The sequence below is a fragment of the Quercus robur genome, chromosome 7 (assembly GCF_932294415.1).
Source record: "Quercus robur chromosome 7, dhQueRobu3.1, whole genome shotgun sequence".
NCBI lineage: Eukaryota > Viridiplantae > Streptophyta > Magnoliopsida > Fagales > Fagaceae > Quercus > Quercus robur.
In genome coordinates this window covers 27653636-27681212 of record NC_065540.1, presented here as the reverse complement: position 1 = coordinate 27681212, position 27577 = coordinate 27653636, and the positions used below count along the sequence as shown (strand labels likewise).

Below are 27577 nucleotides of genomic sequence, written 5' to 3'. Positions count from 1 at the left end.
GGTACACCACGTATCCACGATGTCACTCTGTGACCATAGCAGACATCCTCATGCACTGAGAGATTCAATTAGAATTATCTAATCAAGTTAGCTGGAGGGGGTTGTATGTTTGTACACAGAGACAGCCAATGCCTAGACTGTAGATTCTCACGGACAGAGGATGCAATTCATGTAGATTGATTTGCCTTTCTCCCCAGATACGCCTATCCTTAATCAAGGTTTCAAAAGTTTGCTCATTTGTGTGCGTGTGGAACTTTAATTGATCAAACACCACTTCAAGTTCGAATACAACCTTGGATTTTCCCCTCTTAGCCCTCCTTGGAGCCATAACTAACTGATGGTTAGCAGTGGAAACATGATCAGCTCACAAAAAAACAAAACAAAAAACCGCATTACGAAGAGATAAACACAACACCCACACTCTAATCCTACTGCACAATATGCATAGACAAGTAATAAAAATAAAAATATTCAATTAATATTAAAAAAAATCCATATCAACATTTGAATAAATAAAAAATCCTCATGAAAAATTCCTTAATTTTAAAGTAAAAGAAAAAAAATTAAACTAAAAAATGAAAACTAAATCATACAAAGTTTTTTTCTTCAGGTTTCTTGGCCACCAAAACAAATCAATGTATACACAAATCAATTGTGTAGATTTGATATAATATACACAAATCAATGTTATTTACCCATCGAGGAATTCACCTAGGGTCCTAGACCAAGCAAACAGTTCACCTATATTGGGTAGGTTTTGCATGGCTTTGAGTGGATCATCACTATATCCAGTCTAGTAAATATATAATTTGACTAGGTGTGTATGACTTGAAGACATTTAGGTGGAGATGAAATATGCTGTAAATCAATGAACTCTTCTTTGATTGATCAATTTAGTATATTCAAAGAAATATTAAAAAAAAAAGTATTCACAATCTGTTGCACCCACAATCATACACAAGGGCCCATTAACCAGTCTGACATTTGCACCCACAATCATGAAATCCCCAAATTGCCAAGCATGCATTATCAGCCCTAAATCTTTAGTTTTCAACAAAATCTAATGTACTTTTTGCAACTACAGAGTATTACACAGGCAAACAACATTCATACTACCTAACCTATTAAGCATTTCAGAGCTAAACACCCAATTTCATCACAATCTACATAGACAATGAAGTTTGAAATTGAGAACAAAAATTGGAGAATAACGCACCACCATGTGTAATTTTAAAGACAATAACAGTTAAAAGAGGCTTACTGCATAAAATTTTCAAAGAATTTGCGCGGGAAATTGTCGATTCTAGCCAAATGTGTCGAAAGCAATCCAAAAGAGAGAGAGCCGATTGCTGCAGGTTCTACAAAAATGGTCAATTTATCACAGTGGGTTATTACATAACTCAATTTATAGGAACTCGAGCTTCTATAAGTAACTCGATTTTATAGTTATCGAGTTACTTAAAGCAAGTTAACTCGATAACTAAATAATCGAGTTACTCCCTGTTGCTACCACGTCCAACCCAGAACTTTGGACTGATCCAGATGCAATCCAGGAGGAATCCAAGTGTCCAGAACCAACTTGTAAATAACTCGATTTCCTAATCATCAAGTTACAATGTAACTTGATACCTGATATATTGAATTTCAATGAGAATGGATTGATCCAAATCCAATGTAACTCGATTTCTCAATGTTCAAGATAATTGCAATGTAACTCGATCACTTAACAATTAAGTTACTCCTTGTTGCTACCACGTCTAGCCTAGAACTTTGGACTGATCCAGATGCAATCCAAGTGTCTAGAACCAACTTGTAAATAACTTGATTTCCTAATCATCAGGTTACAATGTAACTCGATACCTAATATATCGAGTTTCAATGAGAATGGACTGATCCAGATCCAATGTAACTCGATTTCTCAATGTTCGGGATACTTGCAACATAACTCGATTACTTAAAAATCAAGTTACTCCCTGTTGCTACCATGTCCAGCCCAGAACTTTGGACTGATCCAAATGCAATCTAGGAGGAATCCAAGTGTCCAGAACCAACTTGTAAATAACTCGATTTCCTAATCATCGGGTTACGTGCAATGTAACTCAATGCCTGATATGTCCAGCTATGTCCTTGGGTACTTACAACGTAACTTGATGACGTCAAAATTGAGTTACATTCTTTGGTCCAGTGAATGACTTTGGACTAATCCAGATGCAATCCAGGAGAAATCCAAGTGTCCAGAAGGGTGTTTTTAATAACTCGATTTCACAGTAATCGAGTTACGTGTAATGTAACTCGACATCTTATATATCGAGTTATTTGAAGCATGCATACATAGCCTTAAACTAAGAACTCATGCAAAACTGTTCACACCCATACTAATTTTACCTATTTATTCATCATAAAATCGAACCTGTTCACAACCACTTCCATCAACAACTCATCCATATAGTTCCAACCAATTCCATAATCAAATCATCCATACAATTCCAACCACATCCATAAATAAATCATCCCTTCATTTCCAACCACATGAATAAGAAAATCATCCATACAATCTACAAAGGAGATAAAGAGACATTATACATTTAAAACCATTGAACCAAGTTGTTCACAATGTAAGTACAACTCTTTACATATTAATGATGTCTTCTTATAGTTTACAAAAAGAGATTTGAGTTCAAGTAGTGCCACAAAAACTGTCTCTTTGCCACGAATCCCATATCTGCACAAGTACAAAGAAAAATACATCAATACCGCATCTTTTACTCATGCAACTACTTAAACAACTAATCATAAGATTGCCCAAAGTTAAGCTAAATTTGATACATTAATATTACTATCATGGTTCCAATCAATTACTCTGGGAATCTTAATTATAACTTATATAATTTAATATCTAAAAATGTAGGGGAACACTAAATTCGCCAATTAAAAATCAACTCCTTCATCCATTATTAACCAATACATATATCATTGTAGTTTAGACCTCTAGCATCATGCATACCTAAACATGTGAAATCATAATGTCTGCACAATGCTAGTAACAAGACTAATTGACAACACTAAATAAGAATGACTTATGATATATCCCTCCTTGTTACTATGACTTGTGATTGTTACTAGCTATGTAGCACCACAGCTTGTTGATTCCACATTTCAAGTCGAACATCTACGACGGTTATAACCCCTTTCGCGACACTACCCACACTTTGACTTCGGTCCGTTCTCAATCCATAAAGAGGTTGGAAACTCTCTATCCAAGTCATCCATCTCATTGTGGATTCTCATGGACTTAGGCCGACCTTTCTCTAGGATCAACCGTGGGTTTGGCATCAATATTCTCCTTTCTTCCGGATCCGGCCATTCTAACCTATCTTACAATGGTTGGAATATCGGCTCATAACTGTGGTACTATTCGTGCACGCAATAGAAACAATCCATAAACTCCGTCACATCGTGGTTATACTTAGCACAAACTGCTATTACGTGCGAACAGGGGATCTTATATGCTTCCCATTTCCTACACGTGCACGTCATCAACCCTATGGGTGTGAGCTCCCCTACCAATAGCCAAAAGATTAGACAGTGTCTCCGCTATATATAAGCACTGTTGCACACTCATCCTTCTAATGATATGGAGCTTCACCTTCTCTTGATTTGCCTTGAACTTGTCATCGACATATTTGCACCATTCTTGCCCCTCTTCCATCCGTTCTAGGGTTTTGTTACAACGATCGTCAAAGTACGAGTTCACCATGTAAAATATGAACTTCACCATTACGGTTATGGGCAAGCTGCGTGCGCCCTTAAGTACCCCATTGAAGTACTTTAATAGGTTGGTTGTCATTGCCCCATATCAGTGCCCACGGTCATGTACAAGTGTCCACTTTTCCTTCCCTACAGCCTTAAGATAGTCGTACGCCACTAGATTGACATTCTTGATGTAATCCATGGTGTTTTCAAACTTCCCAACTTGATTCGCAGTTGCTGCCTTCCATACCTAGTTTTTCAACGCCAGACTATTGAAGTTAGTGTTAACATTGCTTACTAAATGGCGGAGGCAATTCCGGTGATGGGTTAAGGGTGCTTGCAAATAGCCCCTAGTGGTGTCATCGAAGCATGATTGTATCCCATGATGCCTGTCAGAGATTATACACAAATTGGTTCGATTTGTAACATAGGTCAACAGGCATGCCAAGAACCATCCCCATGTCTTCATGCTCTCGCCTTTAACAACGGCAAACGCGAGTGGATAAACCTCGTTGTTACTCTCTGTTGCCATTGCTATCAACAACTTTCCTTTGTACTTGCCATAGAGGTGTGTTGCATCTATGCTTATCACCAGCCTGCAATGCCCGAACCCTCTAATACACAGACCGAAAGCCCAAAACGCGGAGTTGAATATACAAGTCCCCGAGACACGAGGGTCGCACTTTAACAAAGTTACAGTGTCTGGATTTGCATCGTCCAATGCAGCCAAAAATCGTGGCAATTCCGCGTACAACTCATCAAAATCCCCGTAAATACGCGCAACTGCCTTCTGTTTGGCTTCCCAAACCTTGTACATAGTTACTTCATGCCCGTGCTTCGCATGCAGCATACTACGCAGGTCCTTTATGGATCTTCCAATGTCCTCCCGTTTATACTGCTCAAGTGCAATGGAAATGAACCTTGAATCCATCATCCGTTCATCAGTCACTACCTGAAGGGATGTGCAACTGTGGGGACCCTTACATTTACTGATCAACCACATCCCATGCTTCTTGCTGCAAATAGCCCAAATTGACCACAGACATACCTCATGTATACACCTCAATACTAGCCTATTGGTGCCAAAATTGATGACCTTGTATTGCTTATTATTGTCCATAGAGTAGAAGGTCAACACATACTGAACAGAGGCTTTATTCTTGAATAGCATCCCTTTCACCGACTGGTCACCTTTCTACCAACTTATAAGCTGTCCCGTAACCAATGAAGGTAATGGGTCATTAATATTGTCCCATGTGTTTGATTGTGAACCATTTTAGGATAGGAACTGTATTAGGGCAAGCCTCCTCATTGTGTTCAACCTGTAGCTCATTTAAGACCTCTAGTTCATCCACCGGTCCATCATTATCAATGAACTCTTCGTACACATCTCAGTTGGCATCAATATCAAGTCCTCCATCCATATAGGCTTGGACATGTTCATATGTGTGACTAGACCCTCCCACGTTATCTGTCTGGGTAACGCCCAACACTTCGGCTTCTTCAATGTTGTCCAAATCATCAACTGCACTGCATGGTTGAGTGTTGTAGGGCAAGGGCGTAGCATCGACAATAGATGGATACACATCAAGCGAAGATGAGTGTGGCTCTTCCACCCCACTGGCATGCTACGAACTTACACCAGCATGGAACCTAACAATCTCAATAGTTACATACAAGTCGAACGCTATGAACTGGGGGGTCCGCTTAATCACTGTCCACATCATGGCCATGTCAGCATTGTAATCCAATGAATTTGATTTGTAGAAAACCTGAGTATTCACAAGTAGCTAAGGGGCACGGTACACGATGGATATCTTATGTAACTCCCTGTCCAACCCTAGAGCTGCCATTATCTTCCGGTGCAATTTTTCTCAAGTGTTCCCCATTTAAACTTAATGAACTTCTACTTCACTAACTCGCCTCTATAGGACAGCCCATGCAAGTTATGGTAATACTGCTCCCCATCGTAGTAAATGTATAAATAATGACAACCCATGGCAGACTTGGATAAAGATAATTAATTGTGGTTATTATGCAGAAGATAGGGGGTTATGTTATCGCAGACATATATATATATATATATATATATATATACACGATCATAGGAATTCACAGGCATATTTGTTTATATGTAGATATATCTATACATGCAAATATATATATATATATATATATATATATGTATATAGTATCACAATCACATATATATATATATATATAATTGTATATACATACATATATATATATATATATGATCATAAACATACCTATATATACATGATCATATAAGTGTAGGTATGGTTGTTTATATATAGATATATCTATACATACATATATATAAACACACAGTGTCAGAATCATACTAAAGTGTAATCACAGTTTTTCCAAAAGTCAAGATATAGTTGCAGTCTCATCGAGTTATGTAATTTTATCAAGCTATGTAACTCGATTCTTAAAATATCGAGTTTTGCTTCCCAATTTCTCTATAAACACCCAGAACTACTTACTATATTATTAAGAAAGCATGCATCCACTATTCTAGCATTATCAGCCCAGCAATGTGTGTTTGTAGAGCAAGATGGGACGTACCTACATTATGTTTAATGGTTGTGTTCCAAGCATATACGACAGTTGGCTAGATGCAAGCAGACAAGTTCATAAGTTCCCAAATGCCAATCACAAATCATATAAAGATCGATGGGAAGCAAAAGCCACATACATGGGGTATTTGCATTCCAATGCTTTAGACGTGCAGGGTGGTGCATCCGCATCGTGGGCAACTCCGAACATGTCGACCTTAAGTCTACCAAGCACGTCTTGAAGTGAAGGAAACAACTATGGCAGTGGAGACATTAGGAACACCTTGTTGAGGTATCATTTGGAAGTTTCCATTGAGGAGAATGACCACGCAAGGAGGATTGCAACCTTGAGTGCAGCAAACATGTTGAATGAAGTGGTGGCCCATGTTGTGGGGGATAATGAAGTCAACGAACTGACGAGACAGCATACGGGTAAATGAATGCAAAAGTATGACTTCTTGTTATGGTATTCAGTAAGATGTGTATATATGCAATGTAACTAGTTTCGTGAGTGTGGTTTAACTAGAAGTGTCATTGTTTTCTAGCTATTTGACTAGCAGTGTGGCTATCTTGCGATGCTTGATAACAAACCTGCTATAGACACTCAATTTTGTACCCATAATTTAATCAAGGAGAATGACTTGAATAACCATCTATGTACCTCAAAAATCATAATTGCATCACATGCATCAATTGGTTCTTGCATTACATGCATCAACTTGTCTTTGCATTACATGCATTAATTCATTCATTACATATCATAAAAATGAAGTGGTGGCCCATGTTGTGGGGGATAATGAAGTCAACGAACTGACGAGACAGCATACGGGTAAATGAATGCAAAAGTATGACTTCTTGTTATGGTATTCAGTAAGATGTGTATATATGCAATGTAACTAGTTTCGTGAGTGTGGTTTAACTAGAAGTGTCATTGTTTTCTAGCTATTTGACTAGCAGTGTGGCTATCTTGCGATGCTTGATAACAAACCTGCTATAGACACTCAATTTTGTACCCATAATTTAATCAAGGAGAATGACTTGAATAACCATCTATGTACCTCAAAAATCATAATTGCATCACATGCATCAATTGGTTCTTGCATTACATGCATCAACTTGTCTTTGCATTACATGCATTAATTCATTCATTACATATCATAAAAATGATCTTGAGATTCTAACGGTCGCAACGGTGTTTCCGGTTTCCAAATCGGACCATCGGATCGAAAGATATCGCATGATCAACTTTGCACGATCAATATGCATTGTGTCTAGGTAAGGTCAACCACACATGATTAGTTTAAATTAATTCTGATTGGTTAAGCAAATAAAATTAATTGAATAATTTTGTGATTGGTTGATAATTAGTGTTTAAAATAGGATTGCATGCATAGGAATAAAAGGGATGATTGGATAACAATAAAATTGTGGATAATCTGAACTTTATCAAGATTTATTTTAGGGAATTTATCTACAAGATAATTATTCTTAAATAGCTTGAATTATCTAGAAAACAGATGAAAAATCATAAACGGAGGATGAAAACACATCTAGGTACAAGGACCGGCCAAAAAACCTAGAGAAAGAGTCCAAACGGAACCCAAACACGAAAAAATGTTTGGAGTCCAAAGGCCAATTCGGCACTTTTGGAGTGCCGAACGGCACTCTAGAAGGGCCGAATTTCCATGTATTGGGCTTTGGCCCAACGGGCTTCGAGTGACGATAATGCATACCCTTTTCAACCTTTTCGTAAAAGGATACGTCCAAATTCAAACCCTAATCATCCGTACCTATTTTTTTAGAGCCCTCTAACCTCTATAAATAGAGAGTAAACCTCATAATTCAACACTTTTCACCCCCTAGGGAGAGACCTTTTTTTAAGCTCGGAAAGGCACACGTTTTGCTCAAATTGCTGATATTTGCTAATCCTCTCTGAGATTTGCTGCTTAAATTAGAGTTTTTAGGTTTCAAAGATAACTGAATAAGTTTCTTTGAACCCTAAAACATCCTCTCAAGAACAAGGAGTGCTAATCAAGAGGTTGTTTTCAATCACCCTCTCTCTTTTATGCTATCTTTTTATGATTGATGAATGTTTAATCCATAATATGAATGATTCTTCATTGTTTTGTTTAAAGCATGATCGTTTTTTATGTGATTGTTATAAGCTTTTCCTTGAATGTCAATAATTTGCATGTGAACAATTCTTTTTCACAAAATAAAAATAGATCTGCATCTTTATAAGATGTAGATCTAAGTTTTCCTTCAAATAAAAAGGGATCTACATCTTTATGATATGCAAATCTGAATTTTTCTCAAAATTAAAATTGATTTGTATCTTTCTTAGATACAGATCTGATTTTTCTTTAACATACTGGTAGTTTTTGAGTCATGAAAGGCTACGGCCCAATCAGCATGTCCTACTTCCCCAATGTTATCACTTGTGATCAACATGGGAACTATTTGCAAAATCAAATGGACAAGTTCCTTGTATGATACAATTTTTTAATTACAAAAGAAAAAACATTTTCCATGACAAAAATAAGGATATACAAAATGCCTATGTTTGCTTACTAAGCTTCTCTAGGTCTTTCAGTTGTGATTTCAATAGTGCATGCTCATTTCGCATCCTCTCAAGCCGAGCTTCAACCATGTACATCTCATCTTTAAGATGGTGAACTCGCTTCTCCAAACAAACCATTGCTTCAGATGATCTTCCACCTACTCCACCGCCCATGCTAGCCATGTAATCAGCTTGAGGGTTCACATGGATGTGATGTGGTCTTACTAGTAGCACAACAATGCTCAACTGCAGTGACAAAAAAAAATATTATATAATAAAATAAACAAACTGTGACCCTGTCTCATGGAGTAGAAAGGTTTATCCTTTTAACCCTTACAATTTAAAAAAAAAAAATGAGTATGGTTGCTACCTAAAATACTACAGAATAATTAATTCAAATTTGGATGAACGCTGAAAAACCACCAGGTTGATTATTTTTAAGTCAGACACACACCGATCAATTTTGAACCCACAACCTAACATTAAAACCAACCTGAAATAAGAAATTTTAAAAGCCTATTTCAATGCTGGGAAAAATGGTTCAACAATTAAAAAATAAATAAATAAATGGTTTCGTGAATGCTATAAACACTATATGATATCAAATGCTAATCCAGGCTCTTTTATAATTGATTAAAGATAAATCACTTGCTGTATGCACTGTTAGTAACTGCTTCATTAATAGCAGTGAGATTATTTGTTTTCAAAACAGAATGATTTGAACATAATTGTGCCTCTACAAAGGATAAAGTTGACACAAATTCCAGGAATCAAATATATACTATCAGAGTAAGATTTGGAATGTTATTGCGGCCAAAATATCTGCAACAGGTATGGATTTGTCAAATAAATCTTTCAATTTTGTTATCCGCCTGGCAGGGGCAGAGTCACCATGCACTGCATATTTGTGAATAACACACTCTTTGGATCTCTTCAGTAAGTACTTATCCCAGAACAAAAGTGAATTTGAAAATTTTCTTTTTAAAACAAGTTTTAACAGACACTGGTAAATCAACATTGATCTTATCTTAGTAAGTAACCAAATGTCACATCAGCTATATGTAAGTAAACCACTTCAAAAGGCAACGACCTCAGACCCACCAAAGATTTTTTATTCAGATAAAGGGATAAGGGTAGAGAATAATATTGGCATAAAATGGTGTCCAGGTGAGGATAGGTCTGTTTCATTTTATGCAACTTCTGTTCCAATTTAATATTACAAATTATAAATACATGGCTAAGACCAAATCCTTTATGCCCTCCTCACTGATTATATTTTTTTTCTATGCTTGTGTAGAAAACACTGAACCATTCCACAAATCTCTTATGAGTGTTATAATGAGCTATTAAGAACATAGGATTATGTGCTACTTTTAACACTTTAGTGGTACCCCATATATTCAACTGATTTTCCCACTATACATAACTTCAGAATTCAAGAAACAGTTATGAACTTATTATCGAGTTTTATATTAAAGAGAAAATCAGGATGACCCTGACGATCTAAGTAAATCATTTTCAAGGAACTCAGCAACATGACTTTTATAGTGCCTTGTCTACTTTATATGAATTTTTCCCATCAAAAACCGAATCAAATGTGGTAAAGAAGTCAAGTCACCCATCATCAGGTCACACGTTTTGCACAAGCACTACTGTTTTACAAACAACTTTAATTAGTCTATGCTTTAAAAGAATCTATCTCATAAATTCATAATTTGATTCTTAATAGCCATTGTGTGGGAAGTTTTGGTCAGATCCTGTGTGTGTTCTCTGAAAAAGGAAAAAAGAAAGTTAAAGCGCTGATATTGGCAAGAGCCTTGTAGACTTCATTCATTCAACTTTCAGTTTCTCTCTTGATATAAAATAAATTCTTCTCTTCCTTCTCTAATCATTAAACCCATCATTCTCTTTGGTTCAGAGAATGTTGATAGTCCATTTCCACCAGTTGTCTCTAATTTATACCATCCCCCCTTAAAGAGCAGGCTTAATATTTGTTACTTGTATTTGTATCAATTAGGTGGATCATTTATATTAGTTTAATTTCTTTAAGCTTCAAAAGTATCTTTAGAACTTTCTAATATCCTTAAATATAGTTAACAGTTACAGTTGATCTGTTCAAAGGCATTGCATGCTTTGAGAGGATCATCCCTTTAATATATCTCTAATATTGGGTAAGCTGCTGTACACATAAGCATGCACTTATGGTATTAGTTGAACCAACTGTGACATTTAATACATAAGATGTTTATATGATGCTAATTATCCTAAAATAGCACTACCTATATTTAAGACTTAATCCTACATCACTAAGGGTAGGGGTGACCACAGGTCGGTCCGGGTCGAGTTTGTGCCCAACCCGACCAAGTCGGGTTCCAATTTTTCAGACCCGCTGCTGACCAGTCAGAAAATCGGATCGGATCGGACGGTTCTTGCCAGAAAATGGTCGGGTCTCGGTCGGGGTTGATTATTTGGAAAACGGCGAGAATCCGGCCAAGAAAATATGAAAAACAGCAGTATCCGGCGAGGAAATTTTGAAAAACGGTAGAAATCCAGCCAGATCTCACCAAATCCAGCGAGATCTTGGCCATTTTCGGCAAGATCTTGGCTAGATCTAGAGAAATCTCACCGGATCTAGCTTAAATCTTCCCAAAGAAAACTCAAAACTCGTCGGATCTACCCAAAAAATCTCAAAACTCGTCGGAAAAATGATGGGTCGATCGGATCGGGTTTCTCGGATTTGAAAGGAGGAGATCCGATCTCCGACCCGTTGATCTCGGGTTTTGGAGAATGAAATCAATAGCCGACCGTCGGAGCAATCAGTTCAGTCGGCGGTGAGTCGGGTTCGGTCGACGGCAGCGGGTGGGTCGATTTCGGCGGGTCCTTGGACAACCCTAACTAAGGGACTGATAGCCTATTTCCAACAGTTCTCTTGAACTAAAAATTGAATTCTGAAACTGATTTCTAAGTTACTATAATACTATTTGCAGCAACTGGAGCTCACAATATAAGTATATTATACAAGTGCACAGACAAATAAACAATACCCACAATACTTACAAAGTATGCCCTTTCTGACTGCTCAATGACCTTTTCGTTTCCACTCATATGCCCTCACAGGTCTTATCTAACTAGTTTCATCAAACACAACAGCATAATTAAATGAACGTATTCAATCAAATGCACAATATAATTAGCTCAAGAAGATGGGAAGCGTAGATGAATTACATACCATCACCGGTCCTGCAATCGGGAGTGTGCGCAGGAGGGCGTCGCAATCTCTGCAAACCCTCCACCGGCTCAATGTCCTCACCCGATACCTACTTAATCTATACAACCTCTTCGAGGGGGGTTGGAGATGAAGGTCTGATGGTGGGCTTCACATGCACTAGAGGTGGGGTAGGCATGCCCGGGACAAATATGCATCCACCATCATGGGCAGATCCACTGAAAACTAGGGCCAACATACGGGGAGGGTCCTCATAGTCCGTGCTAGCACCACGAGACATAGTCTGGGCTGGAACAGTGTCCTCATGACCGGCGATGTGGGATGGCCCAACACCAGCATCAAATGTGCATCGCGGTGTCCTGTTGCCACCGTCAGACAGTACCCAATCACCCTCAAGCCATGACTCTTCTACACCCGAGTCATCTCGTACCTCATAGATGGGTTCCGGCTCGGTCGTACGGCCGCGACCAACTTGACCACGTCTATGGCATCCATGCCCTTAAGACCCACCACTTCACCTGCCACGACTCGAGGCCTGTGTACCAATGTCAAATGCTTCCACGAGCGCATCTGCCAATTTAAGTTGGCCCAGCTCCTCCACAACCTCTAGTGCCAGCTTAAGGTCATTGTACATGTTAGAACCTCGGTCGCACCTCTGTAGAGACCTAAGCGTCGTCCGAACTTGCGAAACAAGGACGTCATAAAAGCAGGAACGCAAGTATGATGCAAAACTATAATAGGGGGTCATGTGAAACTTGAAGGGTTTGGATTCTCACATATCCCCTTTTATGTTTTAAAATGTGGGTATTTTCATATCACTTATGGATGTGTGCCGAAATTAATGAATGTGAGTGGTTGTGAAACAATATTTTTCATAAAATAAAATCTTACAGCTACAGCCTCTTGTAACATATGGCAAGTGTCTTTATTATAAAAGCTACTTAGACACAGCTTTAAGCTATTTGGGTAACATAGATGATGTTACAAGTAACAAAAGTACTTTTTGAGCCAAAATAAATTAGAAGGTCCAAAATGAAATAACTTTAAACTTAAAATGTCAAAAGATTACTGTAGTGAATAATCTAGTTCTCTCCTTAGACCCCTAAATACATCAAACCGCGGGTGAGTGTAAGCATCATGGTTAATAACATTCGAAACATACAAGTGGAGCAACAAAAGAGCTGAACCTTACAATTCATATGCTTTCTCAAAAGTCAAGTAATTCCAAGTTCTTTCCAATGCCTTCCTCAAATCCCAAGCAAGGATGTATCCTTACAAATTTTTAATATAAGGCAAGACAAATATTTGATAGGAATTGCATCCAAGTTACATTTACGGTAACTTTTAGAAAATTATAGTACTTGACAACTTTTCCCATAATGTAATTTTTGGATATTATAGATATCAAGGTGATTTGGAATTTGGATACTACAAATTCACTTATTTATGAAGAACTTAAATCATAGTATTTGTTTACTTTAAAATATAATGAAAGATAAACTCATAGAGATTTAACGACAATAATTATTGTGAAGTTTTGCATGCATGATAAACCTGCTGAAGATATTTAATCAAACAATGGTTTCAACAAAGGCGAAGGAATTGTTGCCTTTCCATGATTTCCCAATACACAGACTCTAGAGTTATGTACCGCCTTGTGCTGCGATTGTACCACCTCATGTAGTCAACAAGGTATGTTGTATCACCATCCAAGAGAGGGGCAACGCGAACAAGTTGCCCTCGGTTGGCCCATTGCTGAATATGGGCAACATGTTCTACCACCCAGTCCCTGTCCCATTTACCCTAGAGGGATATCCTGTGCAAGTAGGTTGACGTATCCACGACCCCTGGAACTGATTGCTTCATCCCAAATTGACAGAAGACCTGCTCGGGATGATGCCCCTCCATTATCCAAAAGTATATCAATGGCACCTTGGCCCACTAAATATGCTGCCCGACAGTGCAATACGTAGGCAGGGAGCCCAGCGCATGTGTGTATGGCTCCCATACAAACTGCATAAATGGATTGTTAGTTTAGTGATTATGTGAAGATGGATGGTTGTCATTTTTCATTGAAGTTAAGAGTATTTAAACATAAGCAAGTTTACCACAACTCCAACCTTCCCCCCAAAATGCACAGTAGAAAAATGCTACCATGCAACTAGTTAACCGAGTCATGTACAAATTGCATATAAATTTCACACTTAATACAGGCTTTTCAAGCATAGCAAGTAGACATATCAAAGATGAAGTTGTGCAGAACCAATCATTGAGGAGACCTCAATATTAGGAAATTATAAATGTGATATATAAGATACAAAAACTAATTAGTAGTCCTTTTTCTTGGAGACCATTGACAAAAAGTATAGAATTATTAGAATAGGGAAACTTGCTCCTCCTGTCCCACAGGAAAACAAAACAAAAACAAAAACAAAAAAGGTATAACGAACTTCCATAATCAAATCATTAAACAACCTAATTTTAATCAATCTACAGGTTTTATGTTAAAAAAGGTGGGAACCAAGTCTTTCTACATAAAGGTTATTTAGCAATCCTATTCCTTCTAGAAGTACTACTGGCAAATAGCCTATATAAGAGTATTTTATGTGTTCAATAATAGACAGATAGCAAGATTAACTATTATAAAATTCCAGTAGCTTAAAAGTGTAATTGCCTTCTCCTACCTAAGAATGATTTTGTTTAGAAAACCTAGATGAGTAGATGTTACTTCTAGGGTTTATCTTGCTTTCTTTCTTGTTCTATTCATGGTTTTAACTTTTAACATCTAAAGGTTATGAAGCTCATTCACTAATCACCTTGAATTACCATATTCAAAAGATGGAGGAAGAGAAAGAATAAGCAAATTTAGTACTACATGCATGATACTACAATTAAGGCTCAAAATAGCATGTTCTGATGGAAGAGTGTTTTATGAGTTTTGGGTGACCAGTAACATGCAATGTTCTCTCTTTTTTAAAACAGTTTTATTAGATTTTACCCAATGGGATGCTATAAAAGATGGAGGAAGAGAAAGAATATGCAAATTTAGTACTACATGCATAATACTACAATTAAGGGTCAAAATAGCAGTTTTGTTTTTTGGGCTAGAAGAAAAGCAGGTCAATGCATAGTTGAAACTTGAAAGGGTGTAAATTCACTTTTATTCACCTGCCTTCCCGAGACCAAAAAGGCTTTGTAGTTGTAGGTCACTAAAAACCATCACTTAATGCTATCCCAATAGATAGGAGGATAATAAAGAAAACCACCATATTTGGAGTAAAGTCTTCTTCTAGTTCTACTTAATGCAGTTAGTTGCTAAGTCTCTCTCACCTGTTCTATCACTAACCCTTTTTTTGACGAAATATGCGGGCATTTATGCTCTTTGTGGCTGAAAAGCAAGTCATCCAATGTTTAGCTAAAGCAAATATATATCACAAGGAGCCCATCAATTTGGTGGTGTCATTTTCTAAAATTATTATATACAGAGAAAGCAAATGGATGGGACAGTTGAATTGTTGAAGCAATGCAGGCTTGCTGAATAGAGGTACTTTAAAATTACTTGCTGATATTAACTTCATTTTTCTATAATCAAAGTTCCTCCAATTATCCTTTTGTTTTTATGCCATTTTGTGGCTAGATTACCCTACCTTATCATGAGACATTGTAGAATTTGCTACTATATGGAAAAATCTATTTACTATTTGGATGTCACTTCTAATGAATCAATGCATTTCTTGGTAAGTTGTTGTCAATTCATTGAGGGGGTCCATATGCCTCCCCCATTTGAAAATATGCTAGAGAGAGAAGTAGCTCATGTCCTAGTGCATACAGAGTTGAGTAAGTCAACTCAAGTCAATGGGCTTGAACTCTCATCAATTTTAAAGGCCCAATTGCTTGCTCCAACTTCTAGAAAGTTGGAAGTCATCAGTAAATGGTTTATTTTTGGTTAAATTGCATATTTAGTCATCAATCTTCCAATATTTTTTATTTGTTTTAAAACTATTTTTATACTTTAGAATGTTTCTCTTTCAAAATTGTTTTGAAAAAGTTCATTATCATTATCTTATAAAAGGAAAATGTTGACAAAATGAACAAAATTCATGCCACTTCATATTTTACACCATTAAAGCGTCCCCAATTTTATAAACTTCATTTCCTACATCAACCTTTTCTATTTATTACATTTGAAAGTAGGATAAAAGCTAGGTATAATTCTTAGATACTGTAACTTAGACAATTACGTGATTGAATTTAATTGGTGAACATAAGTTATTGCATATAAGTTTTATCCTTTATAAGTATAGAAAGGCTATTGAAACAAGACAAATATTGAGGATACAAAATATACAATTTCCCCTTCATTTTTAGGACGATGAACTTCTAGCAACCATTTTTACTGCCCTCTTAAAAGTGTGCATGGACAGACCTGAATCAAATGCATAAAACACCATGCCTCACCTCTTATATTAATGTGGACAGTGGATAAGACCATACATACACATACGTAGAAAACAAATGAATGAGTGGATGAAGAAACACCAAAATCAAGCACTTCAATGACTAGTCAGATAATTGAAAAGACAAACTAGCGTACAACTAATGGTGGGGCTATCCTCTTAGCAATTAGTTTTGCTACAAGGATGTCATGCAAAATCAAAACCAGAAAAGTGGTTATGAAAAAAATAAATAAATAAAAAGGCTAGGCTATGATTCAAAGGTACTACCAAATCCACCACATGATAAAACTAAAAGGAAAATTTTGAGAAGGTAGGGGGCATTCTTGCTACTATCTTAAAAGAGATACAATATACTAATACTAGCAAAAACACTAGACAAACTCGTATAAGCTGCTGCTAAACCTTTTGTTTATAATTATTTCATCTATTGCTCTATGTTCAGAAATTCTAGACATATGTTTTGGTCTTTTTCATCCACTAAAGACCATACTTACATCCTTTGCTAAAAATTTAATCCTCTTGCCTTCATTCCTACAACAATCCAAGAATTGAAACAAAAATAAAAACCTCATATTGTGGCAAAATAAATGTGGTCATGAAATAGAATGTGGTCATGCAATTGAGGACGTAAATTAACCGAATACTTGCTCTGCCCATAGTGTAGACAGCGACGTCCGGTACGCAGCAAGGACGTGTGTGACATGCTCAGCGGTGCTCTTTGGCCCGCTCCACCTAGCAAACATGGGGTTTCAACAAATGCTCGTTAGTGAACTTTCAAGTGATGAACTGTCAACAATGTTGTTAGTGAACTCTCTCTTCCTTTACATTTAACAAATTTTGCTTTATATTTCACATCCATATACTTCAATATCTAAGCATTGATAAGTTTCTTTTGTTTGTTAGTTTGGCATATTTTTAATTATATCAAAAGAAAAATATAATATAATATACTATTACACAAATAATTATTCCTAACAGACACTTAGCTTGAATAACGAGAACTCAATGAACGTACCTAATGGCAAGGGGCCCTGAGTGCACTGGCGGTAAAGGCAGCCTTGCAATAGGGCATATTAGTGGGAACCTTGAATAGGCCCACAGTTGCACCAACAACAGTGCTCCTCCAATCTGCATCATATCCTTCTTCGATGCACTACAAAGGTGCTTGTAGAGCCAGGCCAATGTTGCACTACCCCAGCTATACTATCTCGCATTGCTAATTGAGTTGAGGAACTGCAGAGGCAAGAATGAGACCCAATCCGCCGACTTGTCCATGAACAATAGGGCCCCCATCCAAACAGGTAGGTGATAGCGGGCATGTTGTTGCATTACTTCATACCGATGTCCGCAGCTGGGGGAGCGGCAAACCGTGCATCAAGCCACTTGTATCTTATCCTCGCCCCAGCAAGGATAGACCTGTTTGAGTTCGGTATCGTGAGCGAAGGTTCATGGCCCAACAAATCTCGGCACACCTCGCTCCATTTCATGTATGTCTTCCTAGTGATGGGTAACCCATCCACCGGAATCCCCAGCATCACCTCTATATCTTGCAAAGTGATACCCATTTCTCCATAAGGTAAATGGAATGTGTGCGTCTCCGGACGCCACCGCTCGACCAAGGCCGTGATCAAGGCGTGGTCAACCTCCACATTAGGAACCTTGAATAACTCGGTCAAACCTACTGCATCTATGTATTGCATGATACGTGGGTCTAGCCCACCCCGCGGCAATACACATTTACGGTGTCGAACCTTTACAACGCTAGGCACCTCCTACACACGGACGAGCATTGTGTTAGGTAGTGCACAAGAGGTACTTATAAAATGGAGATGTATTAATAATACAACTACATACCTTGGCAGTGGCGCACCTCCAAAGCGGAGTTGACCGATGATCCGCCTGCCGGGTCAACTGGGTATCATCATCAGGTCTAGGCTCCACTCTATTTAGTGCCTGCATATCTAACATGGCAGCAAATAAATTGTTAGCAATTATTGAGGATTCACTCTATGACAAGTAAACCACAATTAATATAAAATAAAAGCATGGATACAGTAAGACATATTATGAGCCCAACAAGATTGTCAACATATCATCAAGTTAATGAACCAATTAACAAATCATATAATCTCTAGCTTCAACTCAAGTACTCAACTAGATAGCATAGTTGTCTCCAAAAAGATGCAGAGTTTTATACGCTACAAGTACTCAATTGTAAGCCCTCATTACTAGCCATATTTGCTTAGTATAATTCATCCAAAAAAGGTTTCTCAGAATTCAATGAGAAAAGGTATAAAAGGACCAGCCAAACAGGTCCAGTATGAATGTAGAAATGAAGTGGTATGATAAAGTCTTTAGACTTCTTTGTCTCTCTTGTACATGAAGTAGTCTCTTTGCAGTAAAATATATGTTTACTTACCAAAAAATATAAAAAATAAAATAAAATAAAATAAGGTATGATAAAGAAGCTTTAACATTGAAAATGCTTGCTATCCTCCATCTATGTAAGGCAATGACCTAAGTAGCAAAGTCCTTATCTTTAATATGCTCAATTTTTTTTTTTCCATTCACACAAAACCACCTTAACTTCTAGTGACTTGTAAGTGTTGCTCTCAAAACCCCCTCAAAGTTACTCTAGCTTCAAAGGTAGCTTAATTGCTTATTAGCACACATCATTACAGGACCAAGGAATCCTATAGTATTGTATAATTACTCCATTAACACACATCCTTACTCCCAGGGTAAGTAAGAGGTAGACATTGAATTAAAAAACTGTTGTTCAAATACCTACAGTCCCCTAACCATGCCTAAAATATAACTTATCCAAAATCCCTTTGAAATAGGAGAAAATATAATATAAAAACACAGTCCACTAGTGTTACCTAAGGTGACATGTTGACAATAAGGACATTCTTTTGAGTCCTGCATAATATCTCAAATCAGACTATTCTTGTGTTAAAAGACCATGCTAATATTATCAGGTTGATTTCTGAAAGCTCGAAATGTGTGAAAACACAAAAGCTTGTTTAGACCCCCAATTCAAATTATGGCTTGGTTGATTTTACACTAACTTAATACTAAGTGCGAAATAGTGTAAACATAAGCATACAAACATGAGAGCTACTCTAATCCATATTTAAAGCAACACAGCAGTAAAATGAAATGAACAAGAGTAGGGAAGAGAGATGAAAACACAGATAACACCGAGACATGTTATCGAAGAGGAAACCGAAGAACTCGGCGAAAAACCTCTCCGCTGCCCTCCAAGCAGAAATCGATCCACTAGACAATCGGTTAGGATACATGGGTAAGCAAGAAACCCTCCAAGCCTAATCTACTCTCTGTAACTAAGCCCTCCGAGCTCCTACTCCAACAAGGCTTCTCAAAACCGTGTCTTGTCTAGCTCTCCAGATCTCGCAACAAGCTCCATGTTGCATCTGCCATCCTTGGCTTCTTCCAATGTTTCCTAGCAGCACCAAAACCTCACTAGACACTCTCAAAAGGTGTGGTAAGTGTTTGGGCTATTGACCTCTCAATGGTATGGAAATGGAGAGGTAGGAGATGAGGAAATTTCACAAACAAATGTGTAGAGAATTGTTGGATGAACAATTTCTAACTCTCAAGTGTTTTAACTAGGGTTTTCTCTCTGAAGCTCTCTCTTACATTTGTGGGTAATGTGGGTATAAAAAGTGTAGGCACAGAAAGTGTGTATCAGACTGGACAGGATGGCAGAACAGAATGTCTCGCGGGTGTCTCGCGGGAAGGCCTTACCCGCGAGATACTCGCGAGACACAGCTGTCTCCATCTGGCCTGACTCTTCGCATTCTTGTCATGTGCAAGGCACATGCTTCCTTTCGCGGGATGCTTAGTCGCGATATACCCGCGAAAACTCTTCAGTCTTCAATAGCTTGAGTCTTCACACTCTCTCTCACTATCACACAACCCTTACAATAAATTCCCACAACAAATATAGGGTACAAAAGATTGAATAAAATTTACAATCAAATTTGGCACGGAATAAAAGCCAACAAAATACATATTTGTAAATCACAACTTTACAATCTCCTCCTTTGGCTATTCCGTGACAAAACCCCTAACAACAAACTCTAGACTTAAACGCGAGTTTGGGAACACTGGCAAAACTCACTCACACCTAATCTAGAAACTGTGAAGCACTTGCAGTTTATACCTGTAACCTGAAACACTCGCACATAAACAAAACTTTCATTAAGCTTAAGACAAGTTGAACACAAGGTATGAACAAGAGCAAGCATAGAGTGATCAAGTATGTAAACAATAGATATCATGCAAACAAACACTTGATCAAATAAGGGCAGTCATTAAAGAATGACTCCAATGAACATATAACAAGTAAATGTTCATCCGGACATGTACAACGAAGCAATCACTTATGATTACTTGCATGTCCAATCACACAACCAATGCAACATACATGAAGTATATGCATCTAGAAACAATCCTACTAAGGGCACAAGTGTGAAGTACTCAAGACATTTTAGCCATATCTATAAGTACTAGAAAAAATGCTACAAAAGCATTGAGATAGTCACAAACAAAAACAAATACTGAATATTAAACCATAGAGTACTAAAGCTTTACATAAATTAGTAAAAACATAAACAAGAACTATTAGTTATAAAAACTAAAAATAGTTTAAACCAAAACAACTATGTTTATGTGTTAGCTTTTCAAACTCCCCCTTTCACTATGCAGGCTCTCCCTCAGCTCCCCCTCAAATTTTTCTCCCCCTTTTTGACCGGAATGGCCAAAGGGCTAGAATGCCTTGGACTCGGAGTCGGAACCATGATCGACGGATAACTCTTCTATATGAGTAGATAAGGCTGTGAACTATCCTTGAACATAAGTGAACTGGTTTGTTGTATGCTGTACATGGGAATCCAGCATTGTGTACATCTGCTCAACTCTGGCCAAAATGCGATCAAGTCTATCTGGTCCGTGTGCTGGTGCTGAGGAAGATGGTTATGCTGATGATTCTGGAGCGGAAGTGAACCTGTCAATCTCCTCCTCTGTATCTCCACCCTCGTCCTCAACATGATTCTGTGGTATCATGTGTACACCAGTTTTGGAGCCTTTGATGTGAGCGGTGCTCCTATTGACTGTGTGTGCACCAATGGGATAGTCCCTTTGAACTATTGTCAGACCACTCAGGAATTTGAACTTTGTCTTCGCAATTAGTCCCATAATTAGTGAGGGAAATGGCATTACAATTCTTGAATTCTGCTTCTCAATACTCTTCTTTAACACATGGAAGATATGTCCACAAATATCTATCTCTTTGTGGGTAAAAATATCATACAAAAATCTTGTCCTTGGAGCAGATAAAGTGGTGAGGTTGGTGACCGGATATAAGTTGTGGATCATCACATATGCCAAAGCTCTCATTTCCGGTGAAAATGGTATTGTGTTCATGGATGATTTCTTCAATGTGCCACCAAGTGTCCTTATCATCTCATCAGTAGATCCCAACCTATCCTCATACTGCACTGCAATTGGCTGTGAGGTTGGATGAACTTCCAAAAAATCCTAGATGATCTCCCTTGTAATCACAAACTCTTTGTGCCTTACCTAGCACTCGATACGATCTCTGTCTATAGCAGCATTGGAGAAGAACTCCTTTATGATCTCTAAATAGACAACCTCAACCAGGTTCAAGAGTTTGGTCCATGTCCTTTCTTTGAACACCTCAGGGATGAAAGTGCCCTCAAGGGATTCTAAATTGACCACCCTTTCCATGGTAATGGTTGCGCCCTTGTAGCAATCATTAAACTTCATATCAGCATCAACAGACTTGAAATGAGCAGAGTCAGTGCGTGCACATTTGGAAGATGGCTTCTTAGTGGCTGCATGCTTAGTAGGAGCCATCTGTGCAAAGTAACACAATCACAGAAAAGAACCAAGAACAACACCACAAAGCAGAGCAAAAATTGATTAAATTCATGTTAGATCAAACAAAAATGAAAACATCTCAAAACAAAACATATTACACATAAAATAGAGCAACCAGACATAACCAACATGCTAACAATGTTAGAGCATGTAAATATAATCAGAATCCATGAATAGAGTGAGTGTGTCTGGGTGTGCATAGGCAGTGCATGTTCTTGTGCATGTGTGTGCATCTTGAGATGCATGAGGGGTGCCTAGAGGGGCCCTAGAAAGTGCCTAGTGTGTGCAATGCATGGCATTGATGCACAAAGTAAACAAAGTGTGTAACACACACGAGCACTGACCAAAAAGGTAGACAAGAGTAAACATGATAAGAACTAAACCTTAGGAACTCACTTGAGTTCAAAACAAACACAAAAATGTCACTAAGACATTCTGTCAAGCACCTTGAATGCAACAATGCACAACAAATATGGAGAATGCATGAACATAGTGAAAAAATGCCTCAATACATGTTAGAACTGCCACAAGGGGCCAACACAGATGCACAAACACCAAATGGGACTAAGCCCAATCAAGCACATGAAAATTTTTTCGCAAAAATAGGAAACCCAACCCAATTTTCGAAAATTCCCAATTTTCAAAAACCCTAAGCACAGATTCTGCATAATCTGAAAATAAAAGATGAAAATAGTGTTAGAAACACATACCTTGAAAAGATTTTGCAAAGATTTTTCTTGAAAATGATGAGGTTTGAATGAAATAGTGATTTGGGTTTAAAGGGGTTCGAGAGACTTGTGCGAGGGAAGTGAAAAAATTTGAAAAATTGTCACATCTGCTACATAAAAACTGAAAACACGCGTTTTTTCAGGTTAGACAGTAGCGAAACAGTCGTGAGAAGAGCCACTAAAGCACAAATGCTTTAGCGAGAAGCTGTTAGTCGCGAATTAGGCGCGAGACAGTCGCGAAAGTTTCTGTGTGATTTTGAGAAAAATTCAGTTTTTGCCTAAAAACCATTTCGTGAGAAGAGGTTAGTCGCGAGATACTCGCGAGGCAATAGCGAGGGTTTCTGTATGAAAAATATAACTTTTGATTTCCCTCAAGCACCTTTCACGGGAAGCTCTAAGTCGCGAGCTTCTCGCGAAACAGCCTCTGAACCAGTTTTTGATGAAAAATACAAAAATGCATTTTGAACAAAAACTAAAAGCACGAAAGTATAAAATCACTTTCAAAAACAAATAAAACACTCAAAAATCTTTTTGGGTTTGATCATTAGGTACTTGAGCATACACATCACATTTGAACATGTACAATCACACAAATGAGATAAGCATTTATTGAATCAAAGTCTTGTGTGTTGTGGGTGAGTATCAAGTGTGAAATAGTCCTTAGACCAGAGTGAAGCTTCAATGATCAATTCAATCAAGTCATACACAACTAGTACCAAGTCAAGTGATCAATCTCAATTATAGAAATGCACATATATGGCCTCCCACAAATTGATTACACAACTTAGAAGCTTTTCATTTGGCTTCTGCATAAATTATGACATTTGATCCTTTTGGATAAATACATCTCTTTTTGAGATTGGTGCTTGAAATTTTTGATATTTCAACATTGAGGATTAGCCTTTGGCTTTTTGAGCACCATACATTTCAATACGAAAGTCGCTTTCCCTTTTTCCTAGTCAAATACTAGTATGTGCGACAGGCTTTTGCAGCTCAATATCTCTTTTTCACTTTGAGATTTACATTTGGAGAGCTCAATTGCAAAAACATAAAAAATAACGTGGGAAGGGATATAGGCACAAGTCTATGCAAGTATCAAGACCATCAAGACAATTGACCAATCATTAATAACAAACATTTAGATCTATTTACAACAATCATGCACAATTTTCAAGATTTCTTCCACACAGATAGATGTGCATATAGAAACAAGCTAAGCTCGAAAATGCACTACGCCATTAGTACAAAGGTACTAGGCCAAACTCACATGTGATATGCACAAAGACAAGCGATCAAATTTTTGAAGATTTTTCAATTTTTATGGGTTTTTGAATTTTGAACACACTCAAAAACAGAGCAAGAATTGAAAGAACACAAAAAAACTTGTAAAAGAAGACATGCTATAAACAGAAAACAATGCATGATATGATGCATGAACCTATGATCCTAAGCATTGGAAGTATTGATGCATGGACATGGGAGATAATCATGCATGGGTACGTGAATTGTGACCTTCAAACCTGCTGTTAAAGTTCGCCAAACATGTGGTGAATGCCTCAATCATCTTCATTACATCCATCACACCGGAATCTTCATTTTGACTTCATGGTTGCCCAACAGTCCAATTCCTCCTATCATCTCTTGGTCCTCTTGACCTTTGATCCCTAGAATTGTTCAATGCTCTCAGCTTATGACAATTAGGTCTGATGTGCCCTTGAAGTCCACAATAATGGCATACATGGTTCGTTCTCAAACTTCTTTGTGATTTTGGAGGTAATCTTCCTTTGGCTTCAGTTCTAGCCACTGATTGGTTACAAGACTTGTTCAGCACCCGTTGGTCAACCACATTCTTCTTCGTTTCATCCTTTACTTTCTCAGGAGTAGAGGCAACTACAATTGGCTCTCTGGCCTTCACAAACTTCACTTCTTTGGTGACATTGGCCGATGAGCTACTCCCTCTGGTATATCTCAACCTGGACTTGTCTGAGAAATGTTTTTGAGATGAAATAACATCATCTAGCTTCTTTGTGGATACCCTCTCTATCTTGGCATTTGCTTGCACTACCTCTAGCTCAAGAAATCTGATTTTTGAATAAGCTTCAATCAACTCACCATTCATCGTTTCTATCTCACACTTGGCCTCTTTATACCATGCTAGAAGGCTTTTATAGTCCTCCTCTGCCTTTTTCATCTTCTTTACGGCTACCTTGGCTATCCTTGTATGCTCTCCTGTCTTCTCAAGGAGTAAGTTGTAGTTCTCTTGAAGGCCGGCTGCATTTTCATCTTCTTCAGCATTAGATTCTTCGACAACTCCAATTGATTCTTTATCACTATGATCGCCAAGCTCTTGTACCAGCAAGTTCAACTCCTCCGAAATCTCATTATGGGTAATAGTCATAAACGCGGAGTAGTTCCCTTCTCCATCACAACTCTTTTCAGAATCAGAATTTGAAGAATCCAAATCACTAAGTGTTGTGGCATATGCCTTGCCCTTTCCTCTTAGATAGTTGGGACACTCCTTCTTGAGATGTCCATGGCTATTGCATTCATAACACACAATGCCTTAAGGAGACTGGGAATCCTTTCCTTCTTTATTCTTAAACTCCTTCCTATCACCTTTGGAGGATGAGAACCTCCCTCCGCTAAACGGTTTCCCACTGTTCTTCATCTTCAGAAATTTTCGGAAGTTCTTTGCCAGAAATACTACATCCTTTTCCACTCTATCTTCTTCGGAGGAATCATTCATTCTTTCGGTGATGGTTTTAAGAGCAAGAGATTTACTTGTCTTATGAGAAGGCAGTCCAAGCTCATACGTTTGAAGAGACCCAATGAGCTCTTGGATCTTAATTTCATCCAAATCTTTACTTTCCTCTATAGCTGTGACTTTCGCTCAGAAGCTTTCCGGTAGGGACCTCAAAATTTTTCTCACCACCTTAGCATCCTCAATCTTCTCACCAAGATTGAGCTTCGCGATCACAATTTCATTGAGCTTTCCATAGAATGAATCAAAGGACTCATCATCTCCCATCTTAAGCTCTTCGAATTTGGTGGTTAACATCTGAAGCTTTGTGTCCTTAACTTTCTTTGTTCCTTCATAGGTGGTCTCCAATATCTCCCAAGCTTCCTTGGCTACTGTTATGTGAGAAATCCTGTGGAACTCATCTGGAGAAACACCACAAAATATAGCATTCAATGCTTTACTGTTAGCATTAGCTGCCGTAAGTGCTGCTTTATCCCAAGTGGATTTAGCAGCCTCAGGCCTAGTCCAACCTACTTTTACGGCATCCCAAACAGTATCATCTATTGAACACAGAAATGCCCTCATTCGGACTTTCCAAAAAGCGTAATTACTACCATCAAAGAATGGTGGAACATTCAAAGATTGAGACCAGTCCATCTCAATACGGGGTCAAGGAACACACTCAGGTATTTAAACCACAACAAGTGCATCCGCTCTGATACCAATTGAAAGCTCGAAATGTGTGAAAACACAAAAGCTTGTTTAGACCCCCAATTCAAATTACGGCTTGGTTGATTTTACACTAACTTAATACTAAGTGCGGAATAGTGTAAACACAAACATACAAACATGAGAGCTACTCTAATCCATATTTAAAGCAACACAGCAATAAAATGAAATGAACAAGAGTAGGGAAGAGAGATGCAAACATAGATAACATTGAGACGTGTTATCGAAGAGGAAACTGAAGAACTCGACGAAAAACCTCTCCGCCGCCCTTCAAGCGGAAATCGATCCACTAGACAATCAGTTGGGATACATAGGTAAGCAAGAGACCCTCCAAACCTAATCTACCCTCTGTACCTAAGCCCTCCGAGCTCCTACTCCAACAAGGCTTCTCGAAACCGTGTCTTGTCTAGCTCTCTAGATTCCGCAACAAGCTCCATGTTGCATCTGCCATCCTTGGCTTCTTCCAATGTTTCCTAGCAGCACCAAAACCTCACTGGACACTTTCAAAAGGTGTGGTAAGTGTTTGGGCTATTGACCTCTCAATGGTATGGAAATTGAGAGGTAGGAGATGAGGAAATTCCACACAAAAATGTGTAGAGAATTGTTGGATGAACAATTTCTAACTCTCAAGTGTTTTAGCTAGGGTTTTCTCTCTGAAGCTCTCTCTTACATTTGTGGGTAATATGGGTATAAAAAGTGTAGGCATAGAAAGTGTGTATCAGACTGGACAAGCTGGCAAAACAGAATGTCTCGCGGGAAGGCCTTACCCGTGAGATACTCACGAGATACAGCTGTCTCCATCTGGCCTGACTCTTCACATTCTAGTCATGTGCAAGGCACATGCTTCCTTTCGTAGGATGCTTAGTCGTGATATACC

General features: G+C 38.1%; 1 protein-coding gene across 1 annotated transcript; it reads right to left on the bottom strand.

Annotated features, from left to right (window-relative positions):
* Positions 1 to 3856: 3856 nt before the first annotated feature.
* Positions 3857 to 4681, bottom strand: LOC126691232 (uncharacterized). The gene is made up of 2 exons (XM_050386292.1): positions 4049 to 4681; positions 3857 to 4000 (listed from the first exon to the last, which is right to left on the bottom strand). Exons 1-2 carry the CDS (start codon positions 4679 to 4681, stop codon positions 3857 to 3859), a joined length of 777 nt encoding a protein of 258 aa, XP_050242249.1.
* Positions 4682 to 27577: the final 22896 nt, after the last annotated feature.